The 23,036-nt window shown below is 45.4% G+C and overlaps 1 protein-coding gene across 2 annotated transcripts in view; it reads right to left on the bottom strand.

Moving 5' to 3' along the window:
• Positions 1 to 325: 325 nt before the first annotated feature.
• Positions 326 to 23,036, bottom strand: part of TRANK1 (tetratricopeptide repeat and ankyrin repeat containing 1) — a 124,602-nt gene continuing 101,891 nt past the window's right edge. The window contains exons 18-25 of one of the 2 annotated variants that reach the window (XR_004029793.1): positions 22,642 to 22,730; positions 18,633 to 18,736; positions 18,392 to 18,524; positions 15,117 to 15,262; positions 11,230 to 14,276; positions 9,895 to 9,993; positions 8,708 to 8,914; positions 326 to 2,281 (exon numbers count right to left, since the gene is read on the bottom strand). Coding sequence is in view for 1 of the 2 variants with exons in the window: in XM_030812149.1 (XP_030668009.1) it covers positions 8,814 to 8,914; positions 9,895 to 9,993; positions 11,230 to 14,276; positions 15,117 to 15,262; positions 18,392 to 18,524; positions 18,633 to 18,736; positions 22,642 to 22,730 (3,719 nt within the window). In the remaining variant the exon portion in view is untranslated. Of the gene's footprint in view, positions 2,282 to 3,974; positions 8,915 to 9,894; positions 9,994 to 11,229; positions 14,277 to 15,116; positions 15,263 to 18,391; positions 18,525 to 18,632; positions 18,737 to 22,641; positions 22,731 to 23,036 lie in introns of those variants that run through there. The other variant, XM_030812149.1, reaches the window with a different exon arrangement.

Genomic DNA, 23,036 nt, shown 5'->3' with positions numbered 1-23,036 from the left:
GAGTTTTCAGTGAGCAAGTGATCTTTGCCATATTTTTATACCAGCAAATTTAGGTAGAAACCAACACATGTTCATGGTATTCAGCCATGCCCCTGAGGAATACATGGATTGTCTCCCATCTTGCACTCTCCCAGACACTCCTGAAGTAACCGTTAATTTAGGAACTTGTAGAAATGTTTCTTTAATATAAATTCTTAAAAGTAGGAATGCCGGTTATACAATGGGATATTATTTGGCCTTTAAAAGTTAGGAAATTCTGACCCCTGGTACAACATGGACGGGCCTTGAGGGCATTATGCTAAGCGAAATAAACCAGTCACCACAGGACAAACAACATATGATTCTACTTACATGAGGTAATAGAGTAGTCAATTCACAGAGACAAAGTAGGAGGGTGGCTTCCAGGGGCTGTGGGTAAGGGGAACTGGGACTGGTGTTCAGTGGGTGCAGAGTTTCCAGTTCGCAAGATGAAAAAGTTCTAGAGATCTGTGGCACAACAACACGAACATACTTAACACTACTGAACTGTATGCTTAAAAATGACTAAGGTGGTCAACTTTATGTTACTGGCATTTTACCACAATCAAAACTAACAATAAAAAAGAGAAAAGGACTGCCCAAAACAAAAAATGGGAATTCTGGATCCAAGGGTGAGTCCATTTTCAATTTTAATAGATATTGTTGAAGTGCCCTCAAGAAAAGCTGGACTGACTTTTGTTCTCATTACAGTGTGTGAGGGCCTTTCTTGTCCACTTTTTCTCCATCATGATTTGGTAATAGCGAATGGGAGAGAAAGCGGGCAGAAACTGATACACTTTACTTGAAGTATAACAAAAGAATGTTCGTCTGCTCAGCTATGTCCTGACCCTTAAGAGTGGCCACAAAGTAAATTGGGTTGCAGCTTTCTGCAGGGTAGGTGCAGATCTCTGCGATGCCTCCAGAAACTCCAGAGTTATTCTGGTTCTCTTCCCCCATCCCACTCCCTAACCTTAAAATGATGACTCCAAAAATCACAGACTGGCCTACATATTTCCCTTAAACAGCTGTCCTACAGAATCACAAAAACTTGGGTTAAAAATAGTCTCAGTCTCTAAAAGAAGGCTGGGTCCCTGGAACAAAGCCCTCTTAGAAATGCTCCCACCACCACAGAGGGAACACAAAAGCTGACCCATGTGGCCCCAGGGCTCTTCATCAATCCTGACCCTCCCTACCACCGTGGAAACAGAGAACCTGCCTGAAATCTTTTCATATCCTTGGTCCATCTATGAAACAGAAGTCGGAATAGAGGGAGAATAATGCAATTACAACCAAGCTATGCGTTTGTGCCATTATTTCCATTTTATAAATTCCCAAAGGAGCTCAGAGAATTTAAAATTTAACTAAGGTGTCTGAATTCACACAGTCAGTATGAGAAGCCACATTTTAATCTTAGGTCTTGCTCCAAAGATACTGTGATGACAGTACCCTGTTCCCCATTGCAGCCCATCCCCCTAAAATGTCCTATCAGATATTCAGGTCACATCATCCATAAGAAGATAAATTCTGAGTCTTAAACGAGGACATAAAGTTCTGAACAGGGTTAGAATTCTGCAGCACCAGGAGGAAGGTTTCTAAACGACCCACCTCAAGAACGCCTGGTACCTCACTGATGGCTTCTGCCTCCTCCTTACTGGGCAGAGAAATGCATTTTCCTGGATGGTGGGTAAGGATCAGCTGTCTGTTGTTGGCGGGCCTGATTTCTCTGCTACGGAAAGGAATTAAAGTCTATCGGGTTAGACAGAGTTTTCCAGTGAACTCTTCTTAAACTTTGCACCATTATGGTGGTTGTTGGGGGAGGGGAAGGTGGTTCCTCAAGCGCCCACCTGGGCTTTTGTTCTACAATCAGAATCTCTGAAGCAGATTTAGAGTGACAAGATCAGGGGAAGCCAGTATCCATTGTCTAGGAGAGATATCTGTGGCAGAAAGGAGAGCAATTTCCTGCTGAATTGATTTACCCATCCTTTGAATCATGAACTTACAGATGACCTGGGACACAGGTTTCTACATGGTATTGTAGACCTGGGACACAACTACATGGTATTGATCCAGGAACATGTTTAAGGCATCCCAGATGCCAGATTAGGCTGCTGGAGAAGGCCAGGAAGAATTTATTATTTTATTTATTTTATGTGTGTGTGAGAGAGAAGGAGTCAGAATGGGAGAAAGACGTTGGGCATTGAGCAGATTATGATGGTTATGGCTAGAGTATCTCTGAAAGCTGGCTTCTTGTCCTGCAAGGACCCTGAAGGAGAAAAATGCACAAGGAGAAATGACCAAGAAGAGTAGCACAATGCTGTTTCTTAGCTACACACCATGCCCCAGACCTGCAATAAAAGTACACATTCAAGGCCCCCGCCAATCATATTTCAGTACCCAGGAGCCCTGTGCCCAAATAGCCTTCAGCCACTGATGTACTGGGCCCAAGCAGAGGCCAAGCGTGGCTGGTTGGGGAAGAGGGGGTGCAGCCATGTAATGAGTTTAGATTTATGGCTGGAATGTTCACACACATGCCAGGGAGGTTGTTTATGGTATAGGATAAAGCAAAGGGTGGGAAGAGAAGGAGCGGGAAGAAGACACCATATCTTACCCCAGACCCCACAAATGTTAGGGGTGAGCCTGTCCATCTGTGACAGCCAAAAGTGTTGGCTGCCAGTGGCCCAGGGGAACAAGAACCCAGGTGTTCAGTGGAAAGAACCATGTAACATTAATAAGAGGGACCCACCCCTCCTGCAGGTTGTCCCAGCAACCAAGTCTCAGCTGCTGGTGAAGGCCTGCACAACTACGTAGTTGCCAAAGTGCACATGGGAGGTAAATGACAAACACTTGGTTCTAGGGGTGGGTTCCAGGATCCCTTCAGGGCACTAGGTTTCTAGGTACTATGGTACTAGGATCCCACTAAGGCCCATGAATGAGGTGGATTAAGCCCTTTCTTCCAAGGACAACTGTATAATACATAGGATCCAGTAGTTCTGCTCTGCCACCCACCTGCTCACTGACCTCAGGAACACCCCTCACTTCACAATATGTAAATGAGTAGTTCTCATTCTGTATTTTGGAGAATTGTTGTAAGATTGAAAGGTCACAGATGTGACATGACCAAGAGTACCAGACATGCTGGAAGTCCTTGTTTTGGTTATCTTTTGCTGCATAACAAACCACCCCAAAATTTAGTAGCTTAAAACAATAATGATTTATTAATTCTCACAATTCTGGAGGTCAGAAATTTGGGCAGATCTGAGCCGGTGGTTCTTCTGCTCCATTTGGCCTTAGCTGGGGTCACTGACTCAGCTGCATCCTGCTGTCACCTAAGCCGAAATGTTCAGGAGGGCTTCACTCACATGAATGGTGCCTGGGGCTCCATGTGGCTCTGCACATGGCTAGCTCTGGCTTCTGCACAGCATGTTGGTCTCGCAGTATTCGAATTCTCACGTGGCAGCTGGATTACCCCAAAAGCTTCCAAGCCTCTCAAAGGCCAGACTTGGAAATGGCACAGTATCATCTCTGCTGCATTCTGTTGGCTAAAGCAAGTCCAGTCATAGAGGAGACAGACTCCACCTCTGGATGAGCAAAGTGACACAGAGATGGGAAGGAATTGATAGTGGCCATCCGTGAAGTCTACCTAGCCCTCAACTTTTTTTTCTTTTTGAGACAGGGTCTTGCCCTGTCAGCCAGGCTGGAGTGCAGTGGTACAGTTGCGGCTCACTGCAGCCTCAACCTCCTGGGCTCAGGCAATCCTTCAACCTCAGCCTCCCAAGTAACTGGAACCATAGGCGCATGCTAGCACACATAGCTAGTTTTTGTTTGTTTTTTGTGGGTTTTGGGGGGTTTCTTTTTGTTTTGTTTTTTTTGTAAACAGGGTCTCACTACGTTGCCCAGGCTAGTTCAACTCTTTATTCAGTTATTAATTTGTGTTTCTTTGCTCTCTGTGTATTTTCCTACCCTTTTTTTTTTTTTTTTTTTTTTTTCAAGAAAGTAGCTAGGACTTTAGGCTCTCTCTGTTCAGGGGTGAGGCAGCGGCCAAGGGATGTCATGACCAATAGGGACCTGTCCTTATCCTCATGGCAATACAATGGGGAGGTGTGAAAACTTCAGGGGGTGGCTCAATTGTTCATCTGCAGAGGCCAGATCAGATACCTCACAGCTTCTAGTCTTGTCAAGCTTGGCTTGGAGGGAGAAGAATCACCCACCTTCTCAGATACCCTATCAGCTGGGACAGGAACGGGTTAGCAGCAGCCATGATGAACTGAAGGAGAGAGGGCCTCCCTCATTTTCCCCATACCAGATTGGCCTCCTAATACTTCAGAGATCCCGAAGAAGCAGAGGGTCCTCCAATAATTATTAGGCCACATTTCCCACCAAAGCAGGAATAGGGTCCAGAGTAAGATTTGAATTAAATAAAATGACATTTCTTACATGACTGAGATTCACATGTATTATGTTACTGTTACACCATTAAACCCCAACATTATCAAAGCCATATTGAAATCAAAAGGAAACAGAGGAATATCCAATGCCATCAACATTTACAAATAAAATGGAATGCCTCATATGTGTATATAAGGTAAAACCTGGAAGTTGCTTTGTTGAGATTTAAGATTGGATATTTATAGCCTTGGTCATTTTCTTAGGCCGCAGGAGTGATCCTCCTGTCCAGGCCTGGAGGGCTCTTTCTGAGAGCTCCTGTTTACATACAGGAGCCCCATCCACTGCACCACTACTCCCAAGCCTAGGGATGCAGATGCTGTAATACACCTTTTCCTGGGGAGCCTGCCTTTGTTTCCCTGGAGTGGTCACTTGTTCAAAATGAGCCGCAGATTTGCCGCACACCCTGGCCAGCACCAACTGCCAATGAGCTCTGTGTAACTTATAGCTTATGTTGCACCTGCTCTCAGGTCGTTTGGAAAGAGGAAATATTAGTGTTCATAATAGGTTCTGGTTGTTACCAAGGTCTCCTACTGGTGGCCAGAGTGTATCAGCTATTAATCTCTCTAGTGCTGTCAAAGAGACTTTTCTGAGCTCCTCCCAAGGGGCTGAGTCTAGTGCTGCCAGATGGGCTCACAGTTCATGGAGATGTGAGAGGGATGAGGCTGGCAGATGAACAGAGCTTGTACTCTGTCACTCTGCCAGTGAGCAGAGTGTGATAGGCTCTGAGAAAGAATTGCTGGCATTTGCTGTTGACCTTGGCACCTGAGTCCTTAGTGGAAAGGGTGCTAGCTGGAATTGGAAATCCCAGGTCCATGTATCAGCCCTACCCCAAACCAACTCTGTGACCCAGGGCAAGTTGTATCATCTGGGCCTCAGTTTCCCCACAAGTGATTTGCTAAAGTACTGAGGCGATAGCACACAGTTTAGGGTGCTGCTAGCTCCCGTGTCAGTTTATTCTTCCTGAAAGACTGGATTTTTGTTGCAGAGAGAATGTGAGGAGAACAAGAGCTCTTGGCTAAGAATGGTCAGGCCAAAGTGTGTGTGTGTGTGTGTGTGTGTGTGTGTGTGTGTTGGTAGAAGGAGGAAACAGCCACCAGAGGCTTATAGGGCCCTCCCCCTTCCCCAGCAGGCCTTAAAGAACCCAAACAGCATTATGAATGCTTAACACTGATTGCAAGGAAATGAAGTCAATGTCTAAGGCACTTAGAAAAACAGTTTCTTTATCAGATGGGTTTTTAGAAAATGAACTATCCCTGAAGATTCACTCCCTTGACTGGGGAGAGTCAAGAGGTATATAGGTGCTCATCCAGTGGCTGGATACACAGGGGCGCCTGTAAGGCAAGCTAGTGGGATGATCATGACAAAGCCCCAACTTGGGGGAACCCCCTGTGCAGAAAATGGCCCAGCAGGCCTAACTGCTGCCCTTTGAAAGGTCTGCTTACTGATTCTTAGAACTTGGATTTCAAGATGGCTCCCTACACCCTCAGAACTGATCAACATGGCTCACAGTGCCTAAGTGGTTTGTATAAATAATGTGGTTTATGCTGAACACTACTTTCCTTCTGAGACTCTGGAACTTTGGTATATGCTGGGCAAAAGATACTCATATGACCAGCCGCTAGTAGAAACCCTGAGCTCTGAGTCTCTGATGAGCTCCCCAGATTGGCATATTTCACACATCAAGTTGTCACAACTCGTTGCTGGGAAATGAAGCCTACTGTGTGTGACTCTGGAAAGGAGCCCTGGAAGCTTACACCTGGCATCCCCTACACTCGACCCCATGGGCCTTTCCCATTGCCAGTTGTGCTTGGTATGACTTTGCTATAATCAATCAGAGCCATGACTCCAACTACATGCTGAGTCCTGTGAGCCCTCTTAATGAATTACCAAGCCTGAGAGTAGTGGTCTTGGGGGACCCCAGATACACATCCCCTATCCTGGACTGCCATGGCAAGTCCAAGACACCAAAGCCACTGCTACTGAACTGGGCCCAGGATTCTGGTCATTAAGGGAAGTTACTGACTCTTCTGCTGAATTCCATTCTTCTCTCCCAACCTCCACACCCCCACTCTAAGGAGCTTTATAAGTTGAGGAGTCAGATTTTTGGGGTTGGATTTCTCAGGTAGTTCTAATGGACAGTGCTAATAAAGATATGACAGCAGGATCACCTGTCCCATTTCCGAACCTCTTTAATTTTAAAGGGTAAGATCAGATGCTTTGCTTGCTAAGACTCAGCTGTTCAGCTCACCTGACGCAAGCAAACACAGGCATCCCAGCACCAAGACTGGAGGGTATGCAAAACCATGGCAACAGCTTACAGAACCACTCTGCATCAGGTAGGAAGGGACCTTAGACCACTTTCCCAAAAGGGGAAACTGAGGCCCAGCTGGGTTATGTAAATGCATATGCCACCCATGCAATACACATGTCTATCACCACTCTTTTCTCACATTTCCGTCTCTCTCCTACACCAAATCATGAGGTTCCTACATAGTGCGGCATGAAGGTGCTCAGGGTTGAATAGACCTGACTCACCCGGCATTACACAGCTCGTTAGGAACAGGAGAGGAATTTGATTCCAGGTCTCCTGCCTTCCAGGGCAATGTTCCTTGTTGGGAAAGCCCCGGTACGTGGTACAGACAAAACTTCTTACTGTCCAAACCGTGCATGCTTGGGAGCATCCAGATTGGAAAAAACGTGCACGAGGTGGGCCCTCGAGAACACCAACCAGCTGGGAGTCCTGGACTGGGCTTTTTCTCTATCCCTTGATTTCGGAATCTCTGACGGCACAGAAAGCTTCTGTCCTGGCCAGCATCAATCAGCTGACCAGGGGGAACCAGCTCCAAGATTTACCCCCTTACTCTGAGTAGAGACTGGAAATAAAACAGCAGCATGTAAGAGAAATGCTTTAACTTTATAAAAAATGTGGTAATACAGCAAGATACTGTTGTAGTTTTCTTTTTTTCTGTCAAGTAAGAAAAAAAAACCACCTGAAATAAAAATTAGAAACATAATCTAAGAAAAATTGGAAACAAGCATTTCAAGGAAACAATTTGGAAAGACAAGGAAGAGAAAACAATGAGCAGCATGAGCAGCAAAAGCAGCAGCAACATGGGGGGAAAGCTGGCTCTGCTGTGAGGACAGAACAGTCAAAGACCAACGTGCACCTGGCCTTCCATACCAGGCTGAGCTGAGGGGTGGGATAAGGGTGGGCATTAACCATCAGAGAGGCATGAAGGCTTCCCAGGTGGGATCAGCTGATGGCTGCTGGCTCACTGTGGGGAGAGGGTAGGCAATGGCCTCCTGCAAACAGGCCCAGATCCGCCCTCTTATAAGGCCTTCCAGCCAAGTGGCAGTGACGGATTTGGCTTAGCTGGCTTCCTCCTCTGTCCACTTGCTCCAACCTGCAGCTCTGCAGATCACTGTCCCACAGTGATAAGCTCAGCAAGCAGAGACTCATCAGAACGTCAGCCTAAGCTAGGGTAGCAAAGTTACCAGGGAGAACCAAGAAAACTAGATGTACAGGGCTGTGTACTAAACACTTTTTGGAATATCTGCACCATAGCCAAGGCAGAGTTAGGACCACTTTGGAGAGGCAGCTGGGAATGCTCCCAGCAACATTCCCCAGCCTTTCCCTCTAGGGAAGGGACATCCAAAGAACACTGGGTGAATTCTTGACTACATTCTGAGGTAGTCTAACTGTGACTTGGCACAGGTAGCTAAGAATAATCACAAAACACAGAGGGAGGGAAGGCAGAAAAGTCGCCACAGAGAGAAAAGGCTAACATCTCTAACAGAAGAAACTACACTACAAGTGGGCCCAGAGATGACCAGAATGCATCCTGGGCTCGGGGTGGCTAGTGGCAGGGCCCACCCCTGGGCGCATACAGCTCTCATAGCACACTTGATGCTGCAGCAGTGTGGCAGGAGATGAGGGAATCCATAGAGAGATTTCCTGGCCCAGAGCAGCAGCAACTGAGGTGAGGAGAGTCTGTCTTAACACCTAGTCCTCTGCTACCAACTCATGTCATGCTGGGGATGAGCCAGACACCCCAGGGACCATGCAGTGAGGAGTCCCAACATTCCCTTGGACTACAATTTCTCTACCTGAACTTGTTTGTGGGGGGAACTAATACTGCTAGACTCTACTTGGAAACACTTTAGAGGTGAGGGAGCAATCAGATCCTAAGCCACTGAAAGAGAAGTAATGAGAACAAAAAGCAATGGTGTTAGACTCCCCTACTTTTAAAATGCTAATTCACATTCTTTTTGTCTTCTGCCCCAGCACTCAGAATTCTAAGTCAGAATGGAATGTTCCGAAGGATGAGGAGGCTGCAGCTGTGTGGACATTAGTATTTTCTCTGCTTTCCACATTTCCGAGGACGCCTTCTAGGACGAAGCTCACCAAAGTCTTCAACTTCATTTTCATAATCATCTTCCTGAACAATACCTAAAGAAAGAAAGAAGGAAGGAAGGGAGGGAGGGAAGGAAGGAAGGAAGGAAGGAAGGAAGGAAGGAAGGAAGGAAGGAAGGAAGGAAGGAAGGGTAGAATGGTGATTTTTTTCCCAATCCACTGTAAAATATAGCATCCTAGTAAAACCTAATGTCTCTGTAATCGTTGGTTTAAATTAATGAAATAAAACTTTCTGCCAGGGTGCCAGAGAAAGAGAGATTTCCTTTGAGTACTGATGACTCCCAAAAAGACTCAGAGTAAACACCCTTCTCCAGAATTAAGTTCCTTTATAGGCTGGTTCCTCTAGCCCTATTTTAGAGGCCTTTTAAATAACAAAGAAATCAAGCAAAAAATAAACTCAACCATACACTTGAATTGGTATACCAATTCTCTTCCCTTTGAAATACACATCACAAAATCCAAGACCCCAGAAGGGACTAAATGCTAAAGATTTTTTATTGGCACAGACATTTGTGCCAAGTCCCTTCAAGTTTTCCCCACCTCTGGGGTCTGGATTTTCCAGGGGCATCTGGGGTTGATGAAATACTCGGAGCAAGAAGGAATATGGTCCTGTGGCTGGAATGGGCAAAAGGAAAAACATTCTGGATCCCATATAACTTGGCAAGATCATTCTGACTGCCAGGAGAGAAAGCACAGCTTTGCAATGCTTTGTCCATCCTTGGGAGTCACTGTATTGAGTATGTGCAGTGACTGAGCATTATCAGTAACAGCTCATGAACAGCAAGAGGTTTATGGCAACTAACACGTGCCCAGAATAATGGCCCTCATAATCAGATAAGAAAACGCAGATATTATGTTGCCAGTAATTTGAGTCACTGGAGGTGATGCTCCTAGACAGCGAGAGTCCACTACTGACATCACTGGGCCGCCCCACTTCAGATTCCCCCCGGGAGCCAGGAGTAATAAGAACCACAGGACCCAAAGTGTTACCTGTCCCCAGAATCAAGACTCCCTACCTTCCTTCTTTAAGCGGGTCTCTGTTTTCATCAACCAGTCTCGTGCATCCCTGACTGACAGGATCAGAATGTTGACCAGCCGAGTCATCGCCTCCTCCGCTTCAGAAACCAAAGAACAGGGCTCCGAGTAAAGATGCCATTGCAGGAACTAGAACACCAATTACTAGACCCAAAGCCCCCACGTCCCAAGAGCTCGTCTCTATGTTTTCCCTGAAAAGAGCCCTCCTTATGGGGTAAGGGACCCAAAGCTGCCTTCTGCTGCTACAAGCATAAACTACAACTAAAGGCTAGCCTGATGCCATTACTGTATGTCTATAGAGACTGCCACAACTGCAAACCTTTCTAAGACACTTGTGTCCAAAATGTCATTAAACCTTAAACTGGAAAGAGTATCTGAATTATGGAACGTTTTAAAATATTCAATTTCACTAAGTTTATACATAACTTCTACTCAGTGTTGATAAGAAGTAGCTAGTAAAAAAGCCAGGGAACTATAATCCCAGCACCTTGGGACACCAAGGCAGGCAGATTACCTGGGGTCAGGAGTTTGAGACCAGCCTGGCCAACATGGTGAAACCACGTCTTTACTGAAAATACAAAAATTAGCTGTGCATGGTGATGGGCACCTGTAATCCCAGCTACTTGGGAGGCTGAGGCAGGTGAATCATTTGAACCCAGGAAGTGGAGGTTGCGGCGAGCCAAGATCACGCCACTGCACTCCAGCCTAGGTGATACAGTGAGACTCCATCTCTATTTAAAAAAAAAAAAAAAACGAGAAATCTGATTCTAAAATAACATAAGAATTCTATTAAAGGCTCACACTGGGTATGACTTAAAGACCCTCCTAAAAGGAAGAGACCAGCTAGACCAGCTACACACTTCCAGCTCTTAGTCAGGGGATGAATGGATCAAGAGAACTTTAAAGAGTTTTCTCAACACTTTAAACATTTTCCCTATATCTTCTCCACAGAAGATTATTCTGGCAAGAATCATTCTGACTGCCAGGAGAGAAAGTGATTCATTCTACACAAGCTTTTAACCCTCTGTAGGAAGAGGCATGCAAGTTTCTAGAGTACAAGAGCATGCAAGTTTCTGGAGTACCTGGGGAAACCATCCCAAGTCAAGGATAATGACAAACTTTTAACTGGGGGAGGGGTAATCCAAACAATGAGGTTTGCTATAACTTGAGAATATACATTCCTCATTTGTATTTCTTCTAAGGCCAAGATTCCACCATCCCCAAGTCAGAAGCCACTACAAGGAATTTAACCCTGAGAAATGTCCTCGGAGCCCAAGTCTCACTCCGCCTGGGCCCCCATCTCTGCAGACCCTTACCACCAGCCCAGGCCTTCCGCCTGTAGAGGTCCTCCACCATATCTGAAACCCTCTTGATGTGCTCCTGGACCTTCTGCAGCATATGGCTGTGCTCCTTGGAGCCCACGTGACTGTGGATCCATACACTTTGCTCGATGTCCTGCACTACCAGCTTGCCTTCATCAATGGCCGGGTCCACCTTCTCGTGGAAAAATTCTGAGTATTTCTGGTAGGCCACTTGCTGCCTCTGGTGGTGTTCTAGATGGATGTGCTGCTCGTAAGACTCGCTGTTCCTCTCCTGACACTCCTCTCTTTCCAGCTCAGCCCTGGAAAGGACTGCCACCTCGGAAGTTGCCCCCTCAAATGATTTGCTGGGGCTGAAATAGTTCTCTGGGCCACGGGTAAACTTCACTCCACATAGGTCACACTGGGTCCTGTCCACGTCTGCCTTTTTGAAGTTCCCAGCCCTGGGCTCCCTGGCCTCCTCCCTGACACGCTCCATCTGGGTGCCCACTCTTCTCCTCCAACTGATGCACAGAGACACCACTAGACATGCCCTCCTCAACTTCCGCTGTATGGAGGCCTTCCGTTGCTTTTGGGAAAGAATGGTGGCCAGGACGTGGTCTCGGTCTTCTAATGCCAGTTCATCCATCTCATCCTGGCCAAACTCACACTCGGGTTCAGTAAAGTGGTCCACGGGGTCCAAACAGAGCAGGCGGTTTAGTCTGACCTCCTCATAATAGAGGCCACGGACTATGGACCCTTTGGTGTGCACAGGGTCCCATCGCCAGTCACAGTCCATTAGGTACTCTTCATCCCGCTCAAAGAGCAGGTCCTGCAGCGCCTCAGCCACAGACTTCACATTGACTGCCACCAAGACCCGCTTCACCACCTTCAGGAGCCTCTCGGGAACCTGGCCAGGGCAGTCCATGCTCATGAGCTGCAGCCTTGACTCGATCTCCCGGAAGTGGCGGTACAGGAGAGGCTTGCAGTACGGCTGCAGGATCTCCTCAGCATTCACTAGCATCACCAAGCACAGCACCAGCGTCCGCTCAGCCTCACCCGAAACCACATAGTCTATTTCACTGAAGGCATCAAGCAGGACATTGAAGTTCACATTCTCATAGCCACATAGCACCTTGGCGAGGTAGGAAAGATGGAACCGGAAATCCTGAATGGCTCTTGTCACATCCTTGGGTTTGTATTCCTGAATGATGGAGAACACATCCCCAAGCTCCTTGTCCTTCTTGCTAAACAGGAACTCCCAGTAGTGCAAAAGTGCAATGTAGCTCTTGGGGAGGCACAGAATGACATTCTTCCAGAGGCGGGCCAGTACCACCCCACAGTGGATGAACTGGAACTCCAGGAGAGCCACTGTGTTTCCAATGCTGGGGATGAGTGGTTCTTTGCACCTCTTAATGAGGACATTCATGAAACGGAAAAAGAGCCTCTTGTAGTCTTCTGGGTTCCTGTACACATAGAATTGATCAATGCAATTCTCCAGCAGCCGGATGAAGCACAGGTGGGTCTTGTCCATATTTTCATCATCCCTGTTGGGTGCCAGCATGCCAAATTTCCCTTCTATTCCTTTTATCCTGCTGCCTCTCCCCCTGCCCCTTTCATCCTTTTCAGACTCTAGAGATTTGAGTTCCCTGTTGTAGTTGTCCTCCTCCTGGTGGAGCAGCTTTTCAAACTCCTCTGGATAGTTGGAAGAGAGAAGGAAAGCTTGCATGGCACTCAGCCACAGGTCTGTGGATTCCCGGCGGTTGCGTGCGCTTTCATTTTCAAACAGAAAGTAGATGTACTCTTTCAAAGCAAATCTGTAGAACCGGAATGATTTGTAATTTGGTTTCAGGATTTCTTTGCATGCCATGGGGTTTTCTGACAACACTCTCTGATGGAAATGCTTAGGAAAAAGGACATCCAGAATGGACTTGCAAAGGCCATACATATCTGTAGACAAAATATAATCAATTTCTTTAAGTTCTTCTGCTAAGATTTTAGGGAATACTTTTTTAGCTTCCAAAAGCAACCCGTTGATTGCCACCAAGTTCATTTTTGACTGAACTAAACACTTGGCTTCACAACGCCGCAGAGGCCTGTGAAAATGTTCACAGTTTTCATCCTCACATTTTAAGCCTACAATAAACCTCATGCAGACTCCTCGGTAGGTCTTCCCAAGTAGGCTCCGTGTGATCTGACACAGCCTGCCCAAAAGGTGTTTGTTTAGGGCTAATTTCACTTGATCAGTCATTATCAAAAAGTGATCTTTTGTTTTCTTCTCTCTCAAGTTCAAATCCAGGTCAAAAATTATTCTTAATATGGGCCCAGGGTCGTTCTGAGCTATCTGGCAATACTTGGCATCCACCTGGGAAATCCCAAAAAACTCAAAGCAAGATTTGACCATTTCCTTCTCAGCATTGTTGGTCACTCTTTTGAGAGCCCTGACCAGACTGAGGAGGATTTCCAAGCCCCCTGGAGCCAGGCCCAGAATCTTCTCAGGCTCGGCCTCACACTGGCTCGCTGCTTCGTAGAGTGCTTCCACCACTCCAGCTGAGTGGTTGAGCGTGTCAAACTTGAAGAAGGCATCCCTGAGCTTCTGAAAGTCTCTCAGGATTACCCCTTGCAGGAAGTGGGCCTCGGCAATGCCAGACAACTGGCCAGTTTGATAGCAGAGATCAAGTGCTTCTCTCAGAATGTCCTTGGTGTGTTCTATGTCAGAATCCCTGGCCACATTGAGGCGGGCGGCCCCCAGCAGACATGAGGCCTGGAAGTCCTTGTCGGCAGTGAGCCTGGCAGCCTCCAGGAGGCAGCCATGTTGCTTCATCAGCAGGGCAGCCTCTTCTCTCCTACCTTCCCTGTTCAGCAGGTCTGCAGCTTCTGCTAAGCGTTTCCGAGACTTCAAAAACACCAGCTGGTCTTCTATGTCTAGCTTTGAGAGGACAGCCATCATTTCCTTCATCTTATTTGCACTCAGATACTTTGCTGCAGCTTCCAAGTAAAACTGACTGGCAGAATAGGAGAGCTTGGAAATGGGAAGGGTCTTGGTCTTTAGCATTTCTTCATACCTGCAAAGACAGGGGACACAAATGTCAACTTGCCATCACCCAATCAATAGAAAATTTCCTCCAAAATACAGTGCAGAGCAACTTAAATAAAACTCCCACATGTAGATATTACAAAATAAAACCTAAACTTGTCAAGCATTCAAGTATTTTTACAAAGGCCTTATTTTACACTGTTACCAGTATAATAATAATGAATAAATTCCTTATGTTTCAATCAGGAATTGGTGTGTTTAATTAATGAAATATAGTGGAAGTGTAACTCAAACAAGTGGGAGTGAAATCCGAAAGTCAATCTATAGGGCAAATGTTATGCATAGTCTAAATTATCCTTGAAAAACATCTCTTTGGTTCTCATAAAAGCATCATAATCATCTGGGTCTACAACTCTGTTCAGTTTGATAAAATGAGAAAGGACGAAATGGGGGCTGCACATGCATCAGCAATTACACCAGTCTTCCCCTTATTACCCAACTTGTGATTCTTCTCTTTTAGCGGGTGTGCATTAGTTGGGTTCCTGTGAGATTAATGAAGCTCTGAAGGACTCCCTTTTATTATGCTGATGGAAGTCAGAATACGTCGTTATATACACACTCATAACATACTCCCATCCCCCTCAGCCCCCTCTCTTTGTGACACTGCGTCAAAGCTTCTAGAGACTGGAAAACAGAGTCCTGTTCTCAAAGAGCTGCTGACCCAGCACTGAGGCCATCGCTTAAGTGGAAAGAGAGCAGTGTGGTCAAGCCATGTCAGAAGCAGCAGGATAGCACCACCCAGAGCAGGCTGCCCCCAGAGAGAAGTGGGAGGAAGGGAGGGGGAAAGGGAGAGAATAAAACCACCTACTTTTCCACTGCAATAGCAGCTTCTTCAAAAAGCTCCTCTTGGCAGTACATTTTGAGTGCTAGATCAAATTCCTGAATCTGCTCAAAGCATCTGAAAGCGTCTTTGTAGCACTGGCTTCGCTTATAGAAATAGGCAGCATCTCTTATCTAGGATAGAGTAAAATTTTACTTTTATTTAGAGTATTCATAATTAACTTTCTAATCTTAAACCAATACCACAAGTAATAAAGAGGATAGTCATATGTCTGCTTTCTGTTAGAATCCAGTTAAAAACCCTATAACATAGATATTAGGAAAACCAATTATTTAAAGGGAGAAAAAGAAAGTTAAATCCCAACCTCACAGCACACACAAAGGTAAGCCCCAGGTAGATTATAGACCTAAATATGGAAACTATTGTGGGAAAATGTGTGAGAATATCTTTGTGACCTTGAGGTCACACTCAAGTGGAAGGAGTATTCACATGACTTACAAAAATAACATAATCAAACCCAAAACATAAATTTCAGGAGAAAAACTGATAGATCAAACTGATGCATTAAAACTGCTCAACAAAAGACACATGAAATAAACTAAATTAAAAAAAAAATACCTAGATCAGTACTGTCCAACAGAAGTTTCTGTGAAGATGAAAATGTATTGTTTCTTTGCTATACGATCTAACCACTAGTCACATCTGAACGTTGAGCCTTTAAAATGTGGGTAATGCAACCAAGGAACCGAACTTTTAATTTAATTTTAATTATTTAAAAGTTAGAGTCACACATGGCTAATGGCTACTATACTAGACTGGGCCTGTCTAGACAAAAAGAATTCTTGCAACCACAAGAAAAAGACTTTCCTCAAGACACAACAGAAAGCTAGGCAAAGGATATAAACTGGCAGTTTACAGTGGGGTAAACTTGAATGACTAACAAATAAATAAAAATGCTCAACTTTACCAACAATCAGAAGAATACAAATTAAAGCCACAGTGAAATACATCCACCAGGTTTGAAAAATTAGAAAATCACAATCTGCTGACTATGGCCAAGAATGTGGGGAATGCAGAACCCTCATGCACAAAGTGGAATAGCTATCCCAGAAAGCAAAGGGACTGTACTTAGTGAAGTGAAGCATGTGCATACCCTAGGCCAGCAATCCTGCTCCTGGCAATACATCTTGAAGAAGTATCTCACAGAACCCTAAAAAGACATACTGTGCCAAGGTGCTGTGTGTGGGAGCCAGGAGCCAGTGGCAGCCTGGAAGTGCATCACTAACGAAATGAATTCGTCAATGCAGTGGATGCCCACTCAGGAATACATGGCTGTCAGAAGCATGGCCAGACCTAACACTATATAGCAAGGGATGGAAAAGGTAAAACACAGAGCAAGATGTCTTCTAGATAAGCCTAAAGTATATATGTAGAGAAGACACCACTATTCATTCAATAATGCATGCATTTGAGCACATATAAAAATGTGTTAGAATGACTACCAATGAGAAAAGAACGGAAATGGAGACTGGCTGTGAAGAAGAGGATGAACAAAATAACATGCAATGATTGGGCCCCATACCCACCAATGGTGGGCTTGCCATGAACAGCAGAGTCTACTAGACTCTTCTTCCTATCACAGTTCCCATCCAGTTCACCAGCTAATCCTGTCTGCTCGGTTTCCCGAACATTTCCCAGATGTGCCACCATCCCACCACTTCCACCACCACCATAGTAGTCCAGGCCCTATCATTTCAACCTAAGCTGATGCTAGACTCTAACTGGCCTTTCTGCTTCAGCTCTTGCTGCCCTATAGACCTCTTCACAGAGCATCCAGATAATTAGCTTCATGTCACTCTTCCCATCAAAGCCTTCCACTGGCTTCCCATCATGCTTGAACAAAGCCCAGTCCTTGCCACAGTCACCAAGGCCCTACTGATCTGGCCCTGCCACTTTCTCTTACTCATTTACCATTTCTTGTGGTCATCTCACCCAAACTAACTGGCAAGATTCAAATCAACCAACTTGGCAGCAGCCTTATCTGGATCCTCAGGCCACATCACCTGCCTTTTCCCAGTCCCCAAATGCATTCTACCCACAGGAAGAAATGTTTATGCAGACGTCACGAGACTGAAAGCTTTCCTTTCAGGGATTCCTGTGCCTTGCCTGCTTCTTGCCTCTAGAGAGCAGCATTCTATCCCTGTTCCATTCCCATCTCCCACATCCTAAGAAGTCACATCCCATAATAAACATGGAACAGGGTAGGCAGCATCTGGAGGGCCTTATCCTCTTCTTCGCACTGACTTGGGGCCACACTTCAAACTTCCCAGTAGGTCCCACTCCTACCCCTCTCAATGCCCAGGGTGCTCTGAGGATCCCAGGAGTCACCATATTTCACATACAGACAAGGAAACCCCCTCTCCTCCTGCAGGATAGTAACACCCGATAAGGGAAAATGCAATGGCCCACAGCTCCTTAAGCACAGTTTCTCCAACTACCTGTGTTAAGGGACCAAATCATTTTAAATTTCTGATCCATCACAGTTGATACGTTAAAAAATGAATTGATGGGAAGATTATCACCACTTGGATGTCAAAGAATTGCCAAATGGCAATAAAAAAATTCTAACTACTTACTTTTATCTTCTGTGTTAATCTTGCTGCAGACAAATAATAGTTTGTAACCTGCTGACCACTCTGTGAGTAGCTGTGTTCCAGACTAGCAGCTCTGTCCAACAGAGCTTTCTGCAATGATGGAAATGTTCTGTTAACAATGAGCACTTGCGATTGTGGCTAGTAAGATTGAGGATGTGAATTTTTAATATTATTGTATTTTAATTAATTTAAATTGTAAATTAAATAGCCATATGTGATTCCTGAATTGGATAGTGCAGATCCAGAGTGATTACTAGGAACACAGCCGAGGAACCTCCATCTAAATGCCAGGCCACTCAGCCAAGTTGACTGAAGACTAGGAACACAGAGAAAGAAAAGGGGTATTCTAAAACCTTTCTTCCCTTTGGCTTGAGCATTTGGCTTCCCTGTGGTTAATATTAGGCCCTGAATATTAACACAGACTTTAACACACAAACACACACACACACGCACATGCATACTGTCTTCAGAGCCTCCTCAAAATTTGCACAAGTAGTGAAAGTAGGGTTCCCTTAGAGTCACAGGGCCAGTCTCCCTCCTTGGAAGACTGCAGCCTCTTCCTGCTATGAGTAGAGGTCAAGCCTACCCCTCAATCTGCTCAAGTGAAGCCCAGTTTTCCCTGGAGCAGCAGTAGACTAGGGGCCATACCTTTCCCAGCCTCTCGCACAGCTGGGCGGAGAGCTGGAACTCCTTGGCATAGCTCAGACACTTAAGGGACAGCGTTGGCTCTTTGCACTCCAAATAGGTCTTAGCCAATTCCAAATATTCCAACTGCTTTTCCCTAGGGGAAGGAAAACAAAATAATATTTCCACGGAACGTTGACCCAACACCAATATTTAACCTGCTGCTCTCATCGGAGCAAACCAGAAGTGATCCCAAGACTCTTACTTGGGGCTGACTTTCTTGGATTTCATGCTCAGGGCAGTGTCATGGGCCAGGGCCAACTTCTCCTTCTCAAACGCACCTCCTTTCTGGTAACACTTGGCTGCAACCTGGAATAGGCAAAAAGTTTTATTACCAGCAAGGTAATGGAGGTAACAGACAGAACAAGAGTTAAAGCATGCATTATAAGTTTGTACTGACAAAACATGAAGTCTTGCTCCAGCCCAATCTGAGAAAGAGGAGCAGGAAGGTGCAGATATTCTAAAGAAAGTAGTCTTGGAGGATAAAACCCAACAGTATTCACATTCAACGGTATCTTTTGGAAGCGCCCATCGAAAAGATACAGAATACATATTTTTTCAAGCTATCATAGTAACACCCTTATTTAATTTTCCAATAGCTACAGCAATAAGTATCATCCTTCTCAATGTATATAGTTGCTACTTCAGATCAGAGCCATGGAGCAAGTGGCCCAAAGTTACCCAGTGGCTTTTCTGAGCTTTGACCCAGTTGGTGAGTACAACAGCTACTTTGCAGTGTTGGCAGAACAGCTGGAGTATGCATACTGGAGGTAGAAATGGGGATAGAGATGATATCACAATACATCCAGATCCCTGGGGCATGCAGATCTGTTACCAAATCCTCTGACTATAAGGTAGGCAAACAAATGTCACAGAGGAGTCAGGCTTCACCCTGATCGTTGCCAGCAGAAAGTTGCTTTTTTAAAACAGGGGTGCTGATGCTATGTCTCAAAGCACACAATACATGGGCAGGAAGTTCACATTCTGCCCAGCACGTACACATTAGGTCTCAGTGTGGTCAAGGGAGGGACTAAGTGGCACATGCTGATAAGGTGGACAGGATGACCACTCTCCCCTTCATGTTATCTGTGTGGGTCTCCTTTCATTCCCGTGACCTGTGCCATTTCCTTCCCATTGCAGGGCCTTTGCACACACTGTTCCTTCTAACTAAAATGCTCTTTGGTCCTTTCCCTGTCTTGTTAACTTCATTCATTCTACAGGTTTCAGTTCAAGGCTATGTTCCTCAAAGAAGGCTTCCCACACCTCTATTTCCAGGACAGTTGGTTCTGCGAGCAGCTGGTCTCTCATCTGTGACACCTGCAACAGCTGGAGCTGTGCATTGCTCTATGTGCCTGTTTTGCTCACCATCAGATTCCTGGGATCTAAATGTAACGCTTGGCCCATAGCTGCTGAAGACTAGGAACATAGAGAAAGAAAAGGGGTATTCTAAAAACCCTTTTTGTTGAATGAATGAATCTTCTGTGATAGTTCTGAAACATTTATTGACATGCAGCCAAAAACTCAATAAACCACCTGAGTCCTGAAGTCCTTTAAAATTAAGTCCTTCAAAATAAAGTCAGGTGAAGAGAAGGCTTTTTATAACATTCTCATCTGTACCAGCTCCCCTAAAAAGATTTCAGATTCAAATATTCAAAAGGTATTTTTAAAGTGATAAATAATTGGATATCCATGGGCAACACATATGGGTAACAGCAACAGTGTTCTGAAGGGAATAAAGGGTAAGATTTTATATAGTTTTCCAATTTCAGACCCATACTTGCTACCCATATTATCCCTCCCTTCCCTCCCTAACACCCAACCCCTGCCCCACCAAAGAAAAAAAAATTTCTTGGTTTCATAACAACGGCCAAACATTCAGTATTTCTTTCCAATTCTAACAAGGATGGGCAGTGAAGAAAATTGTGAGGCTTGGTCTTCTGAAGCTAAATACTACATACTAAGGAAAATACTTTCCAGACCTACCCAAACCTACAATAGCATAAACTGTATTTTTCACCCCATATAATACATTGCCAGGGTGGCCACAGTTCTTTACTCCTCCCTATATCTGTCCACACCCCCTTACAGTGTAACTTTCCAGCCTCTCCCATCAAGAGTGCTGCCTATTTACCCTCCCGCCCGATCTAGGCTGAGACTTGCTTTGGCAACAGAATTCAGCAGAAGCAGCACTGGGCCAGTTCCAAGGCCAGGCCTCAAGGGCCTTGTGTGCTTCTGTTCACGTTCTTTGAACCCTGCTCAGGCATCATGTGAACAAACCCAGACTAGCCTGCTGGAGGAGGAAAGAAATGTGATCCAGGAACCCCAGTCACCCCGTCCCCCGAGCCAAGAACCAGCCAACCCCCAGAAGCAGACATGCCCAGCTGACTGCAGACACATGAGGTGCTCAGCTGAGAACAGAACCACTCAGCTGAACTCAGCACTGCCAATCCATAGAACTGTGAGCCACATAAATGACTTGTGTTAAGCCACTATGTTTCAGAATTGTCATGCAGCAAGAAGTAACTGATAAATCCCAGATGTAAGTTACACGCTACAGACTTAAAGCAATTTCCCTGAAACAATAGACAAAACTCTTCGAAGAACTGGAGCTGAGAAAATATTGGAAATTCCTTCTCCAGGTATGTCAGATCACAGAAACCTCACACTGTGGCTTCCGTTAAGTCCTGAACTTGTGATTTCATTGTACTCATCACTTCACAGAACCTTTACTCAGGCCCAACTCCATGAAATTGCAATGAGAAGAAGGATCATTAGAGAAGCAGGACAAGCCCTCCGTAGAAAACACTGTTTCAAAACAGTGTTCCAAAGTGGCAAGAGAAAGTGCAGATACTTTTCCTGTAACATTTGAGGAGCTGAAGCCTCCTAACATGAACACTGAGGTGAAGAAAGAAAGATGGTGATCTTTCCAAAACCCAGATCCAGTTGTTGTTTCAGAAAACATCATCTGCAGCTGCATGCATGGGGAGCTCCAGGTGCCTGGGGTAGAGAAATCTTAGGGAAATGTGCATTTAGTATGGTCATGCCTGTGGTGTCAGACACTGCTGGTTAGTTACCCACAGCAGTTCCTCCTCTCTTTCTTGCCTTTTGGTGGAACTTACCGCCCACAAAAAGTTAAAATTGCCAGATGGGATTGCTCTCCCAGACTCTCTTGCAGCTAGGAACGTGTATGTGACCTAGTACTGACCAATGAGATATAGAAGGAAGATCACTGAGGACTTCATGATAAAAAAAAATTTATAAAGAGAGAGATCAATGAGGAGAAAGTGCCTACACTTCATTCCTGCTTGGAGTGCTGCTGAGGGAATGGAGCACTTGGAACTGCCACAGCAGCCATTAGGCAACCAATGAAAGGGAACATCTCAGACAAGCTGCAGATGACACAGGGAAGAGACGGAATGAGACTGGGCCCATGTTGACTTTGTTGAACTGCAGAACCAACCCTAAGACCTGACTTCTTGTTATTAGATTAAAGCAAAAAAAAAAAAGCAGTCTTTTAGTAGGGTGTTTAAAACTTGCAGGTGAAGTCATCACCACTCTTTCAAGTGAGACACACATCCCAGCCATGGTGCCCCACCCAAAACCCTGTGATGTGCAGGAATGCTGACTTTGGGAAAAGCAACGTGGCTCTTTAACCTGGTTTCAAAATTTCAAGAGGTCTGATGCAGAGATAACACTTCCTGGAAGAAAACTGCTCAGGACCACTAAGATGGCTTGTAACTGGAAATTGGTCAGTGCAGTGTAATAAAAAAGCTTAACCTATATTCACCAGACTCAGATTGGCAATGAAATCTGTTTGATCAATTTGAAAAAAATCAAACAGATCAATCTTTTACTGCTTTAAAATGCAGTATGATGATAGCAAAGCATTTAGGCATAGATTACAGGAGGGAAAGAAAATATATAGAAGGATTCCTTGGTGGGGCAAAGGCCACAGCCCTCCATGATCTATCAGCACATGCTGGCACTTGGCCAAAATGAAGAGTTGTCATGCCTGCACTGACCAGAAAAGGAGCAGGACAGGAAGCTCTCCTCATCTTGAGGTGACCTGATGTTTCAGAACACGTGGCACAAGCACCATTACCCTCATCCTTTCCTGGTGACAAACACCATGATGGGAAACCTGCCTGTGAGGTCTGACAAGGGCACCAGTGACAAGGACCCCTCATCCCCTGGCTCCTAGTCCAACCCCTTACCTTCCAGCACTGGTGCTTGGCGTAGTAATCTCCCTGTGCAATCCACTCCGCAGGAGTTGAGGTCTTAACGAACATGCTATCATCAAAGTCTAAAATGAGAAAGAAAAGTGTGTTTGCTTCTCTGGGCTTTCTTTCACTTAAAACTGTTGTTATAGGCTGAGTTGCGTCTCCTCCGCCAGCCACCAAATTCACTTGTTAAAGTCCTAACTCCCAGTACCTCAGAATGGGGCTGCATTTGGAGAGAGATAAGGCCTTTAAAGAGGTGACTAGGTTAAAATGAGGCCATTAGGATGGCCCCTCATCCAATCTCACTGGTATCCTTAGAGGAAATTAGAACACAGGGCGACCCCAGGGGCAAGAGAGCACAGAGGAAAGACCACGTGAGGACACAGAGT

This window comes from Nomascus leucogenys, chromosome 4 (genome assembly GCF_006542625.1).
Source record: "Nomascus leucogenys isolate Asia chromosome 4, Asia_NLE_v1, whole genome shotgun sequence".
NCBI lineage: Eukaryota > Metazoa > Chordata > Mammalia > Primates > Hylobatidae > Nomascus > Nomascus leucogenys.
Note: the sequence above shows the minus strand (reverse complement) of the source record. Positions and strands in the feature narration are given on the sequence as shown.